At 48.1% G+C, this 15,979-nt stretch overlaps 1 protein-coding gene across 2 annotated transcripts in view; it reads right to left on the bottom strand.

Moving 5' to 3' along the window:
* Positions 1–15,979, bottom strand: part of LOC142244620 (scinderin-like) — an 83,013-nt gene that overhangs the window by 27,872 nt on the left and 39,162 nt on the right. For both annotated transcript variants that reach the window (XM_075316876.1, XM_075316877.1), the window contains exons 5-8: positions 10,922–11,014; positions 3,348–3,474; positions 1,347–1,435; positions 954–1,169 (exon numbers count right to left, since the gene is read on the bottom strand). In XM_075316876.1, the coding sequence (XP_075172991.1) occupies positions 954–1,169; positions 1,347–1,435; positions 3,348–3,474; positions 10,922–11,014 (525 nt within the window). The remainder of the gene's footprint in view (positions 1–953; positions 1,170–1,346; positions 1,436–3,347; positions 3,475–10,921; positions 11,015–15,979) is intronic.

Below are 15,979 nucleotides of genomic sequence, written 5' to 3'. Positions count from 1 at the left end.
GTTATATTCTTGTACATAGGGGCAGTATTATAGCAGTTATATTCTTTTACATAGGAGCAGTATTATAGTAGTTATATTCTTGTACATAGGGGGCAGTATTATAGTAGTTATATTCTTGTACATAGGGGCAGTATTATAGTAGTTATATTCTTGTACATAGGGGCAGTATTATAGTAGTTATATTCTTGCACATAGGGGGTAGTATTATAGTAGTTATATTCTTGTACATAGGAGCAGTATTATAGTAGTTATATTCTTGTACATAGGGGCAGTATTATAGTAGTTATATTCTTGTACATAGGGGCAGTATTATAGTAGTTATATTCTTGTACATAGGGGCAGTATTATAGTAGTTATATTCTTGTACATAGGGGCAGTATTATAGTAGTTATATTCTTGTACATAGGGGCAGTATTATAGTAGTTATATTCTTGCACATAGGGGGCAGTATTATAGTAGTTATATTCTTGTACATAGGGGCAGTATTATAGTAGTTATATTCTTGTATATAGGGGGCAGTATTATAGTAGTTATATTGTTGTACATAGGGGCAGTATTATAGTAGTTATATTCTTGTACATAGAGGGCAGTATTATAGTAGTTATATTCTTGCACATAGGGGGCAGTATTATAGTAGTTATATTGTTGTACATAGGGGCAGTATTATACTAGTTATATTCTTGTACATAGGAGGCAGTATTATAGTAGTTATATTCTTGTACATAGGGGCAGTATTATAGTAGTTATATTTTTGTACATAGGGGCAGTATTATAGTAGTTATATTCTACCACATAGGAGCAGTATTATAGTAGTTATATTCTTGTACATAGGGGCAGTATTATAGTAGTTATATTCTTGTACATAGGGGCAGTATTATAGTAGTTATATTCTACCACATAGGAGGTGGTACTATAGAAATGTACATTAAACAGAATAAAAAAACTTAAATCACCTCGACTTTTCCTGAGCCGTCGTCGATCATGTTGTACTGAGCAGCCATTTTTGGAGAGCTGTGGAGCAATTTCGCATCAAACGCAGTTCTCTTAATATTTGCAATCCTTTCTTTAGTCACCACTTTCCCGAAGCCCTGACTTTGCTCTTTATCTTTCCAGTCTTTGAAATATTGTTTGAACATCGGGGTCTCGCCTTCCTCCGGCAGAACTATGATCTGTAACAGAAGCAGGGAGGAGCTCAATTAGCGGAATAATTAGAAATATAACACTTGTGCGTCCCTTACAGCTCCATCTCTGTGTCATATATCCTTACACTGGATGTAATGTAAATTTGCCCTAAAATTATGTTTGGAAACAATAGATTTCCTTTCTTTCCAGTCCGGAGTTAATACCTGAGTGTTGGCGTCGTAATTCATCTTCTTTAGATAGACTTCTGCCGTCTTCAGCGCCGTGCTTTTCTCCTCCTTATTAGACTTTTTGCCTGAAAAATGTATTTTGAAAAGGGGGTTATCTGTACAAGTGTCCTGTCTGCACAACGCTCTGTGAGCTTAGCCTCCAGCGCTCCAGACTAATACTTTGTAACAACCGACCACACAGATAAGGTTTAGCAGATGTATCTATCTACTATATACTGTATAGTTAACATCAAATAAAGGCACGACTGTTCAATAGTCACACTTTTACAATTTGTCTGTAAAAGCACATTGGATGAATTTTTTTCTCATGCTTTTGAAAGCAAATTGCCTATTGATCGCATGACTGACCAGAAGAGTCCTTTCGGCTATCCACAGACCCAATGTTCCTCCACTTCCTTTGGTTTAAAGGCCTAAAGCAAGTAGCTGAGGCAGCTACAGCATACTTATCACGATGGACAAGATCTCTTATTTGCAATTGCGGAAAATTGGTGCATTCAGCAAAACTCAGATGCACTGGCTGACCAGCCAAAGTTACAATGAAAATGATGTACATGATTACAGCACAAGAACCACCATCAGAACATGAATGCATCACCAGAACCACCAAAAGAACATGAGTGCATCACCAGAATAACCATCTTTGCATAAATGCATCACCAGAATAACCATCAGTGTGTGAATGCATCACCAGAATAACCATCAGTACATGAATGTAACACCAAGTTAACCATGAGTACCAGAACCACAATCAGTATATGAATACATCCCCAGAACCAACATCAGTAAATGAATTCATCACCAGAACCATCAACAGTACAAAAATACATTATCAGACACATCAACACTACAGAAATACATCATTAGAACTATTATCAGTACATAAATACAGTACCAGAACATCATCAGTACATAATCACCTCACCAGACCCATCATCATTACATGAATACAGCACCAGAACCATTATCAGTACATTAATACTGTACATCACCAAAAACATCATCAGAACATGAATGCATTGCTAGAACCACCATTAGTACATGAATGCAGCACCAGAACAACATCACTAAATGAATACATCACCAGAACCATCAACAGTACAAAAATACATTATCAGACACATCAACACTACAGAAATACATCATTAGAACTATTATCAGTACATAAATACAGTACCAGAACATCATCAGTACATAAACACTTCATCAGAACCATCATCATTACATGAATACAGAACCAGAACCATTTTCAGTACATGAATACTGTACATCACCAGAAACATCATCAGAACAAGAATGCATTGCTAGAACCACCATTAGTACATGAATACAGCACCAGAAGCAATATCAGGACATAAATACATTACCATGACCACATCACTACATGAATACATCACTAGAACGTAGATCATGAGAAACATTATCAGTAGAAGAATGCACCTAAAATACATGAGTACAATTGACATCAACGAGGCAGCCTTTTATCTGATCTCTGAGCCATCATTTTAACAACTGGGTCAGAGAGTGGCCAAATCTCAAGGGTGGAAAATGGGAGACCCGTTGGACCAATTGATGTTGCCCCCAGGCTGATTGTGCTAAGGGAAAATGTCCCAACTACTCGCTCTCCCCCAATAGTTTTGCACATAACCATCATATTCTATACTGTACTTTTGCTGCTACTGCTGATAGACAGCCACACTAGCCACACCTCTCCTGCTTTTACATTGTGTTCTGTAGTTATATGGTAATGCTGCCGGGAGCTCTACCCTGTACAGGAAAAATAAATCAAAAATAGCTGCCAAAAAAGGATAATTTTTGTATAACTTGGTAACAAGCCACTGATTGCTCACATTACATACAGAAAACCTGGTGAACTGATCGGCCACACCATGAAATTTCAGGAAAAAATTCTTCAAAGCTGCAGAATTCGAATTTCAAGCTTCATCTCTAAATTATTATTATTATTATTATTATTTTTACCTTTCCATACAAAGATCTTGTCTCCACCATACAAGATGAAACATTCCTCGGTCAGCAGCATGGACTTGGAGAATGGACTTTCCTCTGAAATCGTGGTTATCGTCATGGATCCAGTTTCATCTGAAACCTATAATATGTGATGTGTAATTGACACCTATCACTAAATCTAACATTAATGATAATTCTGTGGAATGAGATTTTTTGAGGGGGGAGGGTGTGTGGGGGGGTTTGGTTTGACTTTCAGGTAAATTCAGTACCAGAACATCATCAGTACATAAACACCTCACCAGAACCATCATCATTGCATGAATACAGCACCAGAACCATTATCAGTACATGAATACTGTACATCACCAAAAACCTCATCAGAACATGAATGCATTGCTAGAACCACCATTAGTACATGAACTTGGAGAACGGACTTTCCTCTGAAATCGTGGTTATCGTCATGGATCCAGTTTCATCTGAAACCTATAATGTGTGATGTGTAATTGACACCTGTCACTAAATCTAACATTAATGATAATTCTGTGGAATGAGATTTTTTTGAGGGGGAGGGTGTTGGGGGGGTTGGCTTGACTTTCTTTAGTGTTAAGGCTTCCTTGCTGCCTCAGGTGCAGCAGAAGTATAGAGTGTAGTTGTCAGGCTCCAGTCCTTTAAGAGTTTAATAGCCAGCACCAGTGAGCTCTTATAAACAGCGTTCCAGAATACTGTATATAGGAGCCCAGGCCACTGTGTAGAACGGAAAAAACACTTTTATTATATTCACTTGCAGACAGTCGGGTCCATTGGATGACACTGGTCTCGGTCCGGCACCTCCTCTCTTCCTTCTATTACCATCCTCCTTTCCATCTCTGTGTGGATGACGCGTCCTATGTCATCCACACAGTGTCCTCCATTGTGCTCCTGCGCATGCGCACTTCATTCTGCCCTGCTGAGGGCATAACAAAGTAGTGTAATGCGCAGGTATGGGGAAAAGGCAAAGACCGCCTGCGCATGCGCACTACAATACTTTGATCTGTCCTCAGCAGCACAGATCAAAGTGTGCATGCGCGGGAGCACAATGGAGGCCTCTGTGTGGATGACATAGGACGCATCCTCCACACGAAGCAGGGAAGGAGGACGGCGATAGCACAGGATAGAGGAGGCCCCGGACTGAGACCAGCGATGCCCATCAGACCGGGCTGCCCCCTAGGTGAGCATTATAAAGCTGTTTTTTATCTTATACAGAGCGGCCTGGGCTATATACAGTACTATATTCTGGAATGCAGTATATAAGAGCCCACTGGTGGTGCCCGCAGCTTAAAAAGGAAAATCCTGGTGACAGGTTCCCTTTAAAGCCAGAGCAACACTGGGACTTTTTGTAGTCCTGCCGATGAATTTTAAATCTGTCACCCAATTTTATAATACATGCATTAATAAAGAAATCTTTTAAACCTAATGAAACTGATGCCTGAAATTCATATCAAAATGGCTGTGTAAGCCTTTGAGAAAGTGCAAGGTTAATCTGCTGCTGCTGAATCTCCACCCACCTAGTCTTTGACAGCTACTCAGTGTCCTTCCTCCCTGCTGCTGCTGAATCTCCACCCAACTAGCCTGAATGATGGATCCTCAGTGTCCTTCCTCCCTGCTGCTGCTGAATCTCCATGCGCCTAGCCTGAATAATGGCTCCTCTGTGTCCCTTCTCCATGCCGATGCTGAATCTCCACCCAGTTTGCCTGAATGATGGCTCCTTGGTATTCCTCCTCCCTGCTGCTGCTGAATCTCCCCCCACCTAACCTGACTGATGGCTCCTCAATGTCCCTTCTCCTTGCTGCTGCTGAATCTCCACCCATTAAGCCTGAATGATGGCTCCTCAGTGTCCCTCCTCCCTGCTGCTGCTGAATCTCCCCCCAATTTGCCTGAATGATGGCTCCTCAGTGTCCCTTCTCCCTGCTGCTGTAGAATCTCTACCCACCTAACCTGAGTGATAGCTCCTCAATGTCCCTCTTCCCTGTTGTTGAATCCCTACCCACCTAGCCTGAATGATGGTTCCTCAGTGTCCCTCCTCCTTGCTGCTGCTGAATCTCCACCCATTAAGCCTGAATGATGGCTCCTCAGTGTCCCTCCTCCCTGTTGTTGAATCCCTACCCACCTAGCCTGAATGATGGCTCCTCAGTGTCCCTCCTCCCTGCTGCTGTTGAATGTCTACTCACCTAACCTGAATGATAGCTCCTCAGTGTCCCTCTTCTCTGTTGTTGAATCCCTACCCACCTAGCCTGAATGATGGTTCCTCAGTATCCCTTCTCCCTGTTGCTGCTTAATCTCTACCCACCAAGCCTGAATGATGGCTCCTCAGTGTCCCTCCTCCCTGTTGCTGCTTAATCTCTATCCACCTAGCCTGAATGATAGCTCCTCAGTGACCCTCCTCCCTTTTGCTGAATCTCTACCCACCTAGCCTGAATGATGGCTCCTCAGTATCCCTCCTCACTGCTGCTGCTTAATCTCTACCCACCTAGCCTGAATGATGGCTCCTCAGTATCCCTCCTCACTGCTGCTGCTTAATCTCTACCCACCTAGCCTGAATGATGGCTCCTCAGTGACCCTCCTCACTGCTGCTGCTTAATCTCTACCCACCTAGCCTGAATGATGGCTCCTCAGTGACCCTCCTCCCTTTTGCTGAATCTCTACCCACCTAGCCTGAATGATGGCTCCTCAGTGTCCCTCCTCACTGCTGCTGCTTAATCTCTACCCACCTAGCCTGAATAACAGCTCCTCAGTGTCCCTCCTCCCTGCTGCTGCTGAATCTCTACCCACCTAGCCTGAATAATAGCTCCTCAGTGTCCCTCCTCCCTGCTGCTGAATCTCCCCACAATTTGCCTGAATGGTGCCTCCTCAGTGTCCCTCCTCCCTGCTGGTGCTGAACATTCACCTCCCTGGCTTAATTGACAGCTCCTCAGTGTCCCTCCTCCCTGCTGCTGCTGAATCTCTTCCCACTTATCTTGACTAAAAACTCCTCATTGTGTCTCCTTTTTGCTGCTGATTCTCCACTGACTTAGCCTGACTGACAACCTTACAAAGATTCACCCATTGAGCAAAAGAGACACAGAGAACACACAAGGATGAATTGTAACTGTGCAAGAAGCCCAGGACTGTACAAGCGAGGAGCGGTGATAGAGCAGCATCACTTTTTTATGCATATACATAGAGATTTCTGACGCACAAAGTATTATACATCCAATAACTGTGCACTTGTTATTTTAAGAATGTTTTTTGCGTGCACATGAGGAATAACGCAAGATCTTCCATTATATGATTTGTATGATGCAGTTTGCCCTAATTTTCAGTTGTCTCTGAGCTAGTGGGTAGAGATTAGGTGCTATACTGTCTCCCATATACAGGACACATAGATGTGATCGATTCCTGCTCTTCGATCTATCTGTGTAGCTCGTGGTGAGAAGATGCAGCAGCAGCAGCATGGAGGACATAATTCAGCAGGACTGAGCAGTGCAGCCGAGAATCCTGCTCTGAAGTGAGATAAAACACTGTAAGAAGAAGAGGCTCGCTCGGCGTTACTCTGTCTAATGCCGCCTCCTCTACAGACTCCAACAGGCATCTGATCCCTCAGTGAGCTGCCAGACCTTGATCCTGAGGGGCATATTAGCGGGTTTGGGGAAGAACAGATTTTAGTTATTTTTCATGATAAGTTCAGGAGGCGGGAGAGGAGAAGGGGCTCATAAATGGAGAAAGAAGCAGATCTCTCTTACAATATATTCTATTAGATTACATTGAAAGATGCATTCTCTGATACTATTGATATGTGCAAAGTTTGTAGAAAGGATAGTGATCGGCCAATGGTGGTGGATAGGGGGTGGGGTGTTGTGACTACTGTCTGGTGGAGCTCCGCTCTTGGACTCCCTCCTGTGGTTGTTGATGTTAGTGGGTTGGATTCTGTTCCTCAGTTCTTCACACCTGGTTGCCAGCGCAAACCTTGATTTTGGATACAGGCGTGTGCTGACTGTTTGTCTCTGCCAGTTGTCTGAAATTCCTGAGACTATAGGAATCTGTCTCTTGTCCTCCTGGCTTCCCCGCTATCAAGCTAAGATAAGGTCTTGGTTTTGCTTCATACTTTTTGTGTGTTATTTGTTTATTCCTTCTGTGAATTATCTCTGAAGGTTTTTTGTATTGTATCCTGTTTTGTTTGTGCCTTCAGGTAAGGAAGATTTATATTCCTAGTCAGTCTATGCTATTTAGCTTAGTAAGGGTTAGTCGGCAGGGTAATTAGGTTTTTTCCCTACAGTTTCACCAGAGTCATGTACGGATTGTGAACCTGCGAGTGTTAAGCCCACTTTACACGTTGCAATTAGTTGTACAATCGCATTTGCGATGTGACACGCCCAGGTTGCATACGGGATCTATGAGATTTCACGTTGGTCGTTCATTTGCTGTCACACGTGCGTTAGTAGTCTATGTTAAATTGGTCAATTTTGTGTGCGATCCTTTAGATCATGTGTTCTGTGACGTATGCATTGGGCACCTTTTTTTTTTTTTTTTATTGACTTGCCAAGCGTGTGTAATGTGGGATGCGTTTTTACTATGTCATCTGCCATTCAGCTCTGCTACATGGCCGCTAACAGCAGACACAGACAGCCATGTAGCAGAGCTGAATGGCAGATGACAGCAGACACAGACAGAGCCGCACTGTCAGAATGAACTCGGGTGAACTTCACCCGACTTCATTGTCATGCTGCGGCTCTGTCTGTGTCGCGCCCTGATTAGCGGTCACCCGTGAAGACTCACCGGTGACCGCTAATCTCCTAAGTGACTGAAGTTAGCAGCCCTCTCTCATACTCACCAATCCCCGATCTCCGGCTCTGCACGGCGTTCACACTGCTCCGGCGGCTTTTACTGTTTTGAAAAAGCCGGCCGCCCATTAAACAATCTGGTATTCCCTGCTTTCCACGCCCACCGGCGCCTATGATTGGTTACAGTGAGACACGCCCCCCACGCTGAGTGACAGGTGTCACACTGCACCCAATCACAGCAGCCGGTGGGCGTGTCTATACTGTGTATTGAAATAAATAATTAAATAATTAAAAAAAACGGCGTGCGGTCCCCCCCAATTTTAAAACCAGCCAGATAAAGCCATACGGCTGAAGGCTGGTATTCTCAGGATGGGGAGCTCCACGTTATGGGGAGCCCCCCAGCCTAACAATATCAGCCAACAGCCGCCCAGAATTGCCGCATACATTATATGCGACAGTTCTGGGACAGTACCCGGCTCTTCCCGATTTGCCCTGGTGCGTTGGCAAATCGGGGTAATAAGGAGTTATTGGCAGCCCATAGCTGCCAATAAGTCCTAGATTAATCATGTCAGGCGTCTATGAGACACCCTCCATGATTAATCTGTAAGTGACAGTAAAAAAACACACACACATGAAAAAATCCTTTATTAGAAATAAAAAACACAAACACATTCCCTCATTACCAATTTATTAACCCCCGACAAACCCTCCATGTCCGGCGTACTCCACAGTCCTCCAGCGTCGCGTCCAGCTCTGCTGCATGGAGGTGACAGGAGCAGCAGAAGACACCGCCGCTCCGGTCACCTCCACGCAGGTAATGAAGACAGCCGGCGATCAGCTGAGCTGTCACTGAGGTTACCCGCTGTCACTGGATCCAGCGGTGGATGCAGCGGTGGCCGCGGGTAACCTCAGTTACAGCTCAGCTGATCGCGCTACTCACCTCCGCTCCGGTCAGCTCCAGTCAGCAACTGAGGTGAGTAGCGCGATCAGCTGAGCGGTCACTGAGCTTACCCGCGGCCACCGCTGCATCCACCGCTGGATCCTGTGACAGCGGGTAACCTCACTGACAGCTCAGCTGATCGCCGGCTGTCTTCATTACCTGCGTGGAGGTGACCGGAGCGGCGGTGTCTTCTGCTGCTCCTGTCACCTGCATGCAGCAGAGCTGGACGCGACGCTGGAGGACTGTGGAGTACGCCGGACATGGAGGGTTTGTCGGGGGTTAATAAATTGGTAATGAGGGAATGTGTTTGTGTTTTTTATTTCTAATAAAGGATTTTTTCATGTGTGTGTGTTTATTTACTGTCACTTACAGATTAATCATGGAGGGTGTCTCATAGACGCCTGACATGATTAATCTAGGACTTATTGGCAGCTATGGGCTGCCAATAACTCCTTATTACCCCGATTTGCCAACGCACCAGGGCAAATCGGGAAGAGCCGGGTACTGTCCCAGAACTGTCGCATATAATGTATGCGGCAATTCTGGGCGGCTGTTGGCTGATATTGTTAGGCTGGGGGGCTCCCCATAACGTGGAGCTCCCCATCCTGAGAATACCAGCCTTCAGCCGTATGGCTTTATCTGGCTGGTTTTAAAATTGGGGGGGACCGCACGCCGTTTTTTTTAATTATTTAATTATTTATTTCAATACACAGTATAGACACGCCCACCGGCTGCTGTGATTGGGTGCAGTGTGACACCTGTCACTCAGCGTGGGGGGCGTGTCTCACTGTAACCAATCATAGGCGCCGGTGGGCGTGGAAAGCAGGGAATACCAGATTGTTTAATGGGCGGCCGGCTTTTTCAAAACAGTAAAAGCCGCCGGAGCAGTGTGAATGCCGTGCAGCGTCGGGGATCGGGGATCGGTGAGTATATGAGAGAGGGGGATAGACTGACATGGACAGAGAGTGAGGGACAGAGATAGTGACCGACTGACAGAGATTAGTGCATGACAGACATTGTGAGGCGCTTCAGAACGCAGCTTTTCAGCTGCGCTCTGAAGCGGACCTTTTTTAAGCTGTGGTGCAGAGCGCACACCTGCGCACATAGCATCAGACACCGAAATCGTATGAGGGATGTCACACGTTACAATTCACTAGGTTCGTGCAACAAAACGCTCAATTCTAGAGAATGATACGATGTGTTTGCGATCAACGGTTTTGCGTTCAATCCTGATCGCAAGTAGATGTCACACGCAGACACCTCACAAACGATGCCGGATGTACGTCACTTACAACTTGACCCCAACGACGGATTGTGAGATATATTGAAGCGTGTAAAGCGGGCTTTAGATCACTATTCCTTTTTGCACATTCCGTGTAGGACGTTTGATAGGGTTTTTCATGCCGACTGCAAGAGTTCCCTATCCTGTCTTTCGTATTTAGTATAGTGTGGCCTCTCTTTGCTCCGTCTTGCTCTTACTGTGTATGTCTTTTCATCTTTGCTCACAGTCTGTGCATGTGGGAGGCTGCCTATTTTCTTTAGGGATATCTGCTCTGAGGCAAGATAGTTTTTTCCACTTTCTGCCTTGTAGGTTATGTAGTCCTCCGGCTGGGTTTGAGGCATCTAGGATTGTCAGGTATGCTGCCCGGCTACTTCTAGTGTGGTGTTAAGTTCAGGGCTTGCGGTCGGTACGTTTTACCTATGACTCTGGTGGATGGTGTTCATGGTAGTCATTGAACATCGGGTCATAACAGTGGGGGTTGTATAAATAAATATCCCTCACATAGATGATACAATATATATCTCACAGATCTCAGCTTCTACCAGCTAATGACCTCCTTCCCTCTCACCATGTGCAGCTTTGCCTTCCCCCTGTTCGTCACATCAGCCACTTGGTCTGCGTCCTCATCTCCTTCAGGTAAATTCGGCTTTGGACCTAAAATCTTTAAGACATAAACATTTGTGGGAGAAGATAATCTGTGAATCACTTTCCGGCATCTGCTACAATAATGCAACTCGATGAAAAAGGAGCTGAACACTGAATACAATATAAATGTGACACTTTGTTGTTGCTCCTATTTTTCATGAGCATCATCAAACATATGACTTTTTCTATGTGCACAAAAGGCCTTTTTCCCAAGTCTCCTTTGCAAAGATAATCCATCCACCTTACAGGTGTGACATATCAAGATGCTGATTAGACAGCATGATTATTGTACAGGTGCGACTTAGGCTGGCCAGCATGATTATTGCACAGGTATGCCTTAGGCTGGCCAGCATGATTATTGCACAGGTGCACCTTAGGCTGGCCAGCATGATTATTGCACAGGTGCACCTTAGGCTGGCCAGCATGATTATTGCACAGGTGCACCTTAGGCTGGCCAGCATGATTATTGCACAGGTGCGGCTTAGGCTGGCCAGCATGATTATTGCACAGGTGCACCTTAGGTTGGCCTGCATGATTATTTCACAGGTGTGCCTTAGGCTGGCCAGCATGATTATAGCACAGGTGCACCTTAGGCTGGCCAGCATGATTATTGCACAGGTGTGCCTTAGGCTGGCCGGCATGATTATTGCACTGGTATGCCTTAGGCTGGCCAGCATGATTATTGCACAGGTAAGCCTTAGGCTGGCCAGCATGATTATTGCACAGGTGCGCCTTAGGCTGGTCAGCATGATTATTGCACAGGTGTGCTTTAGGCTGGCCAGCATGATTATTGCACAGGTGTGCCTTAGGCTGGCCACAATGAAAGGCAGTTGCAACATTGTATTTGGATACAGTTGTATCCACTGCTCAGATGAGACCAGATACATACAGGACTCCTGCCTCTGAGTAGAAACCAGATTGTTCTGATTCACTGAGATATCGGGAACTTGAAATGATGAGAAATAGAAACACAAAGTTAGAAAGTTTTGGAAGTTTTATCCAGAGATTGATCTGTGCTTATTTTATAAACAGAAACGCCCAATAAAGAGCAGAGAAAGGATCCCAGTAAAGAGAATATCTCAGGAATTCCACTAATATGAGATTGTCTGTATAATCAGATGAACCCTGCGCTGCGCAGACATCCTCGGGTGATAGTGGCATCTCTGATCTCAGGGCAGCGACAAGGTAAGACATTAACCAGGAGTGACTGCTCCACGGTGCACGCTCAGTCAGTGCCGATATACCTGAGAAGTGTCAGCTCTCCGGCTCCCCCGCACCCAGAGCACTCATCCCAATATTTATGGGAGAGGAGTGATCTGCTCAGGCAGCATTTGATCTGCACAGAGAACAAAAGGATCGGGGATTCAAACTGAAACTGCCCAATCCTTCACCACCGAGAGAGTCCGGAGGCCCCAAACCCATCGGACACTGATCAGCGTCATGTGAGCGAGAGTCATCAACTGCAAGCGTAAGCCGAGTGTCATCTGCTGCGAGCGTGAGCCGAGAGTCATCTGCTGCGAGCGTGAGCCGAGAGTCATCTGCTGCGAGCGTGAGTCGAGCATCATCTGCTGCGAGTGTGAGCCGAGTGTCATCTACTATGAGTGTGAGCCGAGCGTCATCTGCTGCGAGCGTGAGCCGAGCATCATCTACTATATGCATGAGCTGAGCGTCATCTGCTGCGAGCGTGAGCCGAGCGTCATCTGCTGCGAGCGTGAGCCGAGCATCATCTACTATAAGCGTGAGCCGAGCATCATCTGCTGCGAGCGTGAGCCGACCGTCATCTACTATAAGCGTGAGCCGAGCATCATCTGCTGCGAGCGTGAGCCGAGTGTCATCTGCTGCGAGCTTCAGCCGAGCGTTACCTGCTGCGAGCGTCAGCCAAGTGTCATCTGCTGTGAGCGTGAGCTGAGTGTCATCTGCTGCGAGCGTCAGCCAAGCGTTATCTGCTGTGAGCGTGAGCCGAGTGTCATCTGCTGCGAGCGTGAGCTGAGTGTCATCTACTATAAGCGTGAGCCGAGCATCATCTGCTGCGAGCGTGAGCCGAGCGTCATCTACTATAAGCGTGAGCCGAGCATCATCTGCTGCGAGCCTGAGCCGAGCGTCATCTACTATAAGCGTGAGCCGAGCATCATCTGCTGCGAGCGTGAGCCGAGTGTCATCTGCTGCGAGTGTGAGCCGAGCGTCATCTGCTGCGAGCGTGAGCCGAGCATCATCTACTATATGCATGAGCTGTGCGTCATCTGCTGCGAGCGTAAGCCGAGCGTCATCTGCTGCGAGCGTGAGCCGAGCGTCATCTGCTGCGAGCGTGAGTTGAGCATCATCTACTATAAGCGTGAGCCGAGCATCATCTGCTGCGAGCGTGAGCCGACCGTCATCTACTATAAGCGTGAGCCGAACATCATCTGCTGCCAGCGTGAGCCGAGTGTCATCTGCTGCGAGCTTCAGCCGAGCGTTATCTGCTGCGAGCGTCAGCCAAGTGTCATCTGCTGTGAGCGTGAGCTGAGTGTCATCTGCTGCGAGCGTCAGCCGAGCGTTATCTGCTGTGAGCGTGAGCCGAGTGTCATCTGCTGCGAGCGTGAGCTGAGTGTCATCTACTATAAGCGTGAGCCGAGCATCATCTGCTGCGAGCATGAGCCGAAAGTTATCTGCTGCGAGCATCAGCCGAGCGTCATCTGCTGCGAGCGTCAGCCGAGCGTCATCTGCTGCGAGCGTCAGCCGAGCGTCATCTGCTGCGAGCGTCAGCCGAGTGTCATCTGCTGTGAGCGTGAGCCGAGTGTCATCTGCTGCGAGCGTGAGCTGAGTATCATCTGCTGCGAGCATGAGCCGAGTGTCATCTGCTGCGAGCATGAGCCGAGTGTCATCTGCTGCGAGCGTGAGCCGAGTGTCATCTGCTGCGAGCGTGAGCTGAGTATCATCTTCTGCGAGCATGAGCCGAGTGTCATCTGCTGCGAGCATGAGCCGAGTGTCATCTGCTGCGAGAGTCAGCCGAGTGTCATCTGCTGCGAGCGTGAGCTGAGTATCATCTGCTGCGAGCTTTAGCCGAGTGTCATCTGCTGCGAGCGTGAGCTGAGTGTCATCTGCTGCGAGCGTGAGCCGAGTGTCATCTGCTGCGAGCGTGAGCCGAGTGTCATCTGCTGTGAGCGTGAGCCGAGTGTCATCTGCTGCGAGCGTGAGCCGAGTGTCATCTGCTGCGAGCGTGAGCCGAGTGTCATCTGCTGCGAGCGTGAGCCAAGCATCATCTGCTGCGAGCGTGAGCCAAGCATCATCAGCTGCGAGCGTGAGCCGAGCGTCATCTACTATAAGCGTGAGCCGAGCATCATCTGCTGCGAGCATGAGCCGAGTGTCATCTGCTGCGAGCGTGAGCCGAGTGTCATCTGCTGCGAGCGTGAGCCGAGTGTCATCTGCTGCGAGAGTGAGCCAAGCATCATCTGCTGCGAGCGTGAGCCAAGCATCATCTGCTGCGAGCGTGAGCCGAGCGTCATCTACTATAAGCGTGAGCCGAGCATCATCTGCTGCGAGCGTGAGCCGAATGTCATCTGCTGCGAGCGTCAGCCAAGTGTCATCTGCTGTGAGCGTGAGCCGAGTGTCATCTGCTGCGAGCGTCAGCCGAGCGTTATCTGCTGTGAGCGTGAGCAGAGTGTCATCTGCTGCGAGCGTGAGCTGAGTGTCATCTGCTGCGAGCGTGAGCTGAGTGTCATCTAATGCGAGCATGAGCCGAGTGTCATCTGCTGCGAGCGTGAGCAGAGTGTCATCTGCTGCGAGCGTGAGCCGAGTGTCATCTGCTGCGAGCGTGAGCTGAGTGTCATCTGCTGCGAGCATGAGCCGAGTGTCATCTGCTGGGAGCGTGAGCCGAGTGTCATCTGCTGCGAGCGTGAGCCGAGTGTCATCTGCTGCGAGCGTGAGCCGAGTGTCATCTGCTGCGAGCGTGAGCCAAGCATCATCTGCTGCGAGCGTGAGCCAAGCATCATCTGCTGCGAGCGTGAGCCGAGCGTCATCTACTATAAGCGTGAGCCGAGCATCATCTGCTGCGAGCGTGAGCCGAGTGTCATCTGCTGCGAGCGTCAGCCAAGTGTCATCTGCAGTGAGCGTGAGCCGAGTGTCATCTGCTGCGAGCGTCAGCCGAGCGTTATCTGCTGTGAGCGTGAGCAGAGTGTCATCTGCTGCGAGCGTGAGCTGAGTGTCATCTGCTGCGAGCGTGAGCCGAGTGTCATCTGCTGCGACCGTGAGCCGAGCATCATCTGCTATAAGCGTGAGCCGAGCATCATCTGCTATAAACGTGAGCCGAGCGTCATCTACTATCAGCGTGAGACGAGCATCATCTGCTGCGAGCATGAGCCGAGTGTCATCTGCTGCGAGTGTGAGCCGAGCAACATCTACTATATACATGAGCTGAGCGTCATCTACTATGAGTGTGAGCCGAGCGTCATCTGCTGCGAGCGTGAGCCAATTGTCATCTGCTGCGAGCGTGAGCCGAGCGTCATCTACTATAAGCATGAGCTGAGCATCATCTGCTGCGAGCGTGAGCCGAGCGTTATCTGCTGCGAGCGTCAGCCGAGCGTCATCTGCTGCGAGCGTCAGCCGAGCATCATCTACTGCGAGCGTCAGCCGAGTGTCATCTGCTGTGAGCGTGAGCCGAGTGTCATCTGCTGCAAGTGTGAGCTGAGTGTCATCTGCTGCGAGTGTGAGCCGAGTGTCATCTGCTGTGAGCGTGAGCCGAGGGGCATCTGCTGCGAGCGTGAGCCGAGCGTCATCTTCTACGAGCGTGAGCTGAGCGTCATCTGCTGCGAGAGTCAGCCGAGTGTCATCTGCTGCGAGCGTGAGCTGAGTATCATCTGCTGCGAGCATGAGCCGAGTGTCATCTGCTGCGAGCATGAGCCGAGTGTCATCTGCTGCGAGCGTGAGCCGAGTGTCATCTGCTGCGAGCGTGAGCCAAGCATCATCTGCTGCGAGCGTGAGCCAAGCATCATCTGCTGCGAGCGTG

This window comes from Anomaloglossus baeobatrachus, chromosome 6, assembly GCF_048569485.1.
Source record: "Anomaloglossus baeobatrachus isolate aAnoBae1 chromosome 6, aAnoBae1.hap1, whole genome shotgun sequence".
Taxonomy (NCBI): Eukaryota; Metazoa; Chordata; class Amphibia; order Anura; family Aromobatidae; genus Anomaloglossus; species Anomaloglossus baeobatrachus.
The sequence above is the reverse complement of the archived record's forward strand: the minus strand, read 5'-3'. Positions and strand labels throughout refer to the sequence as shown.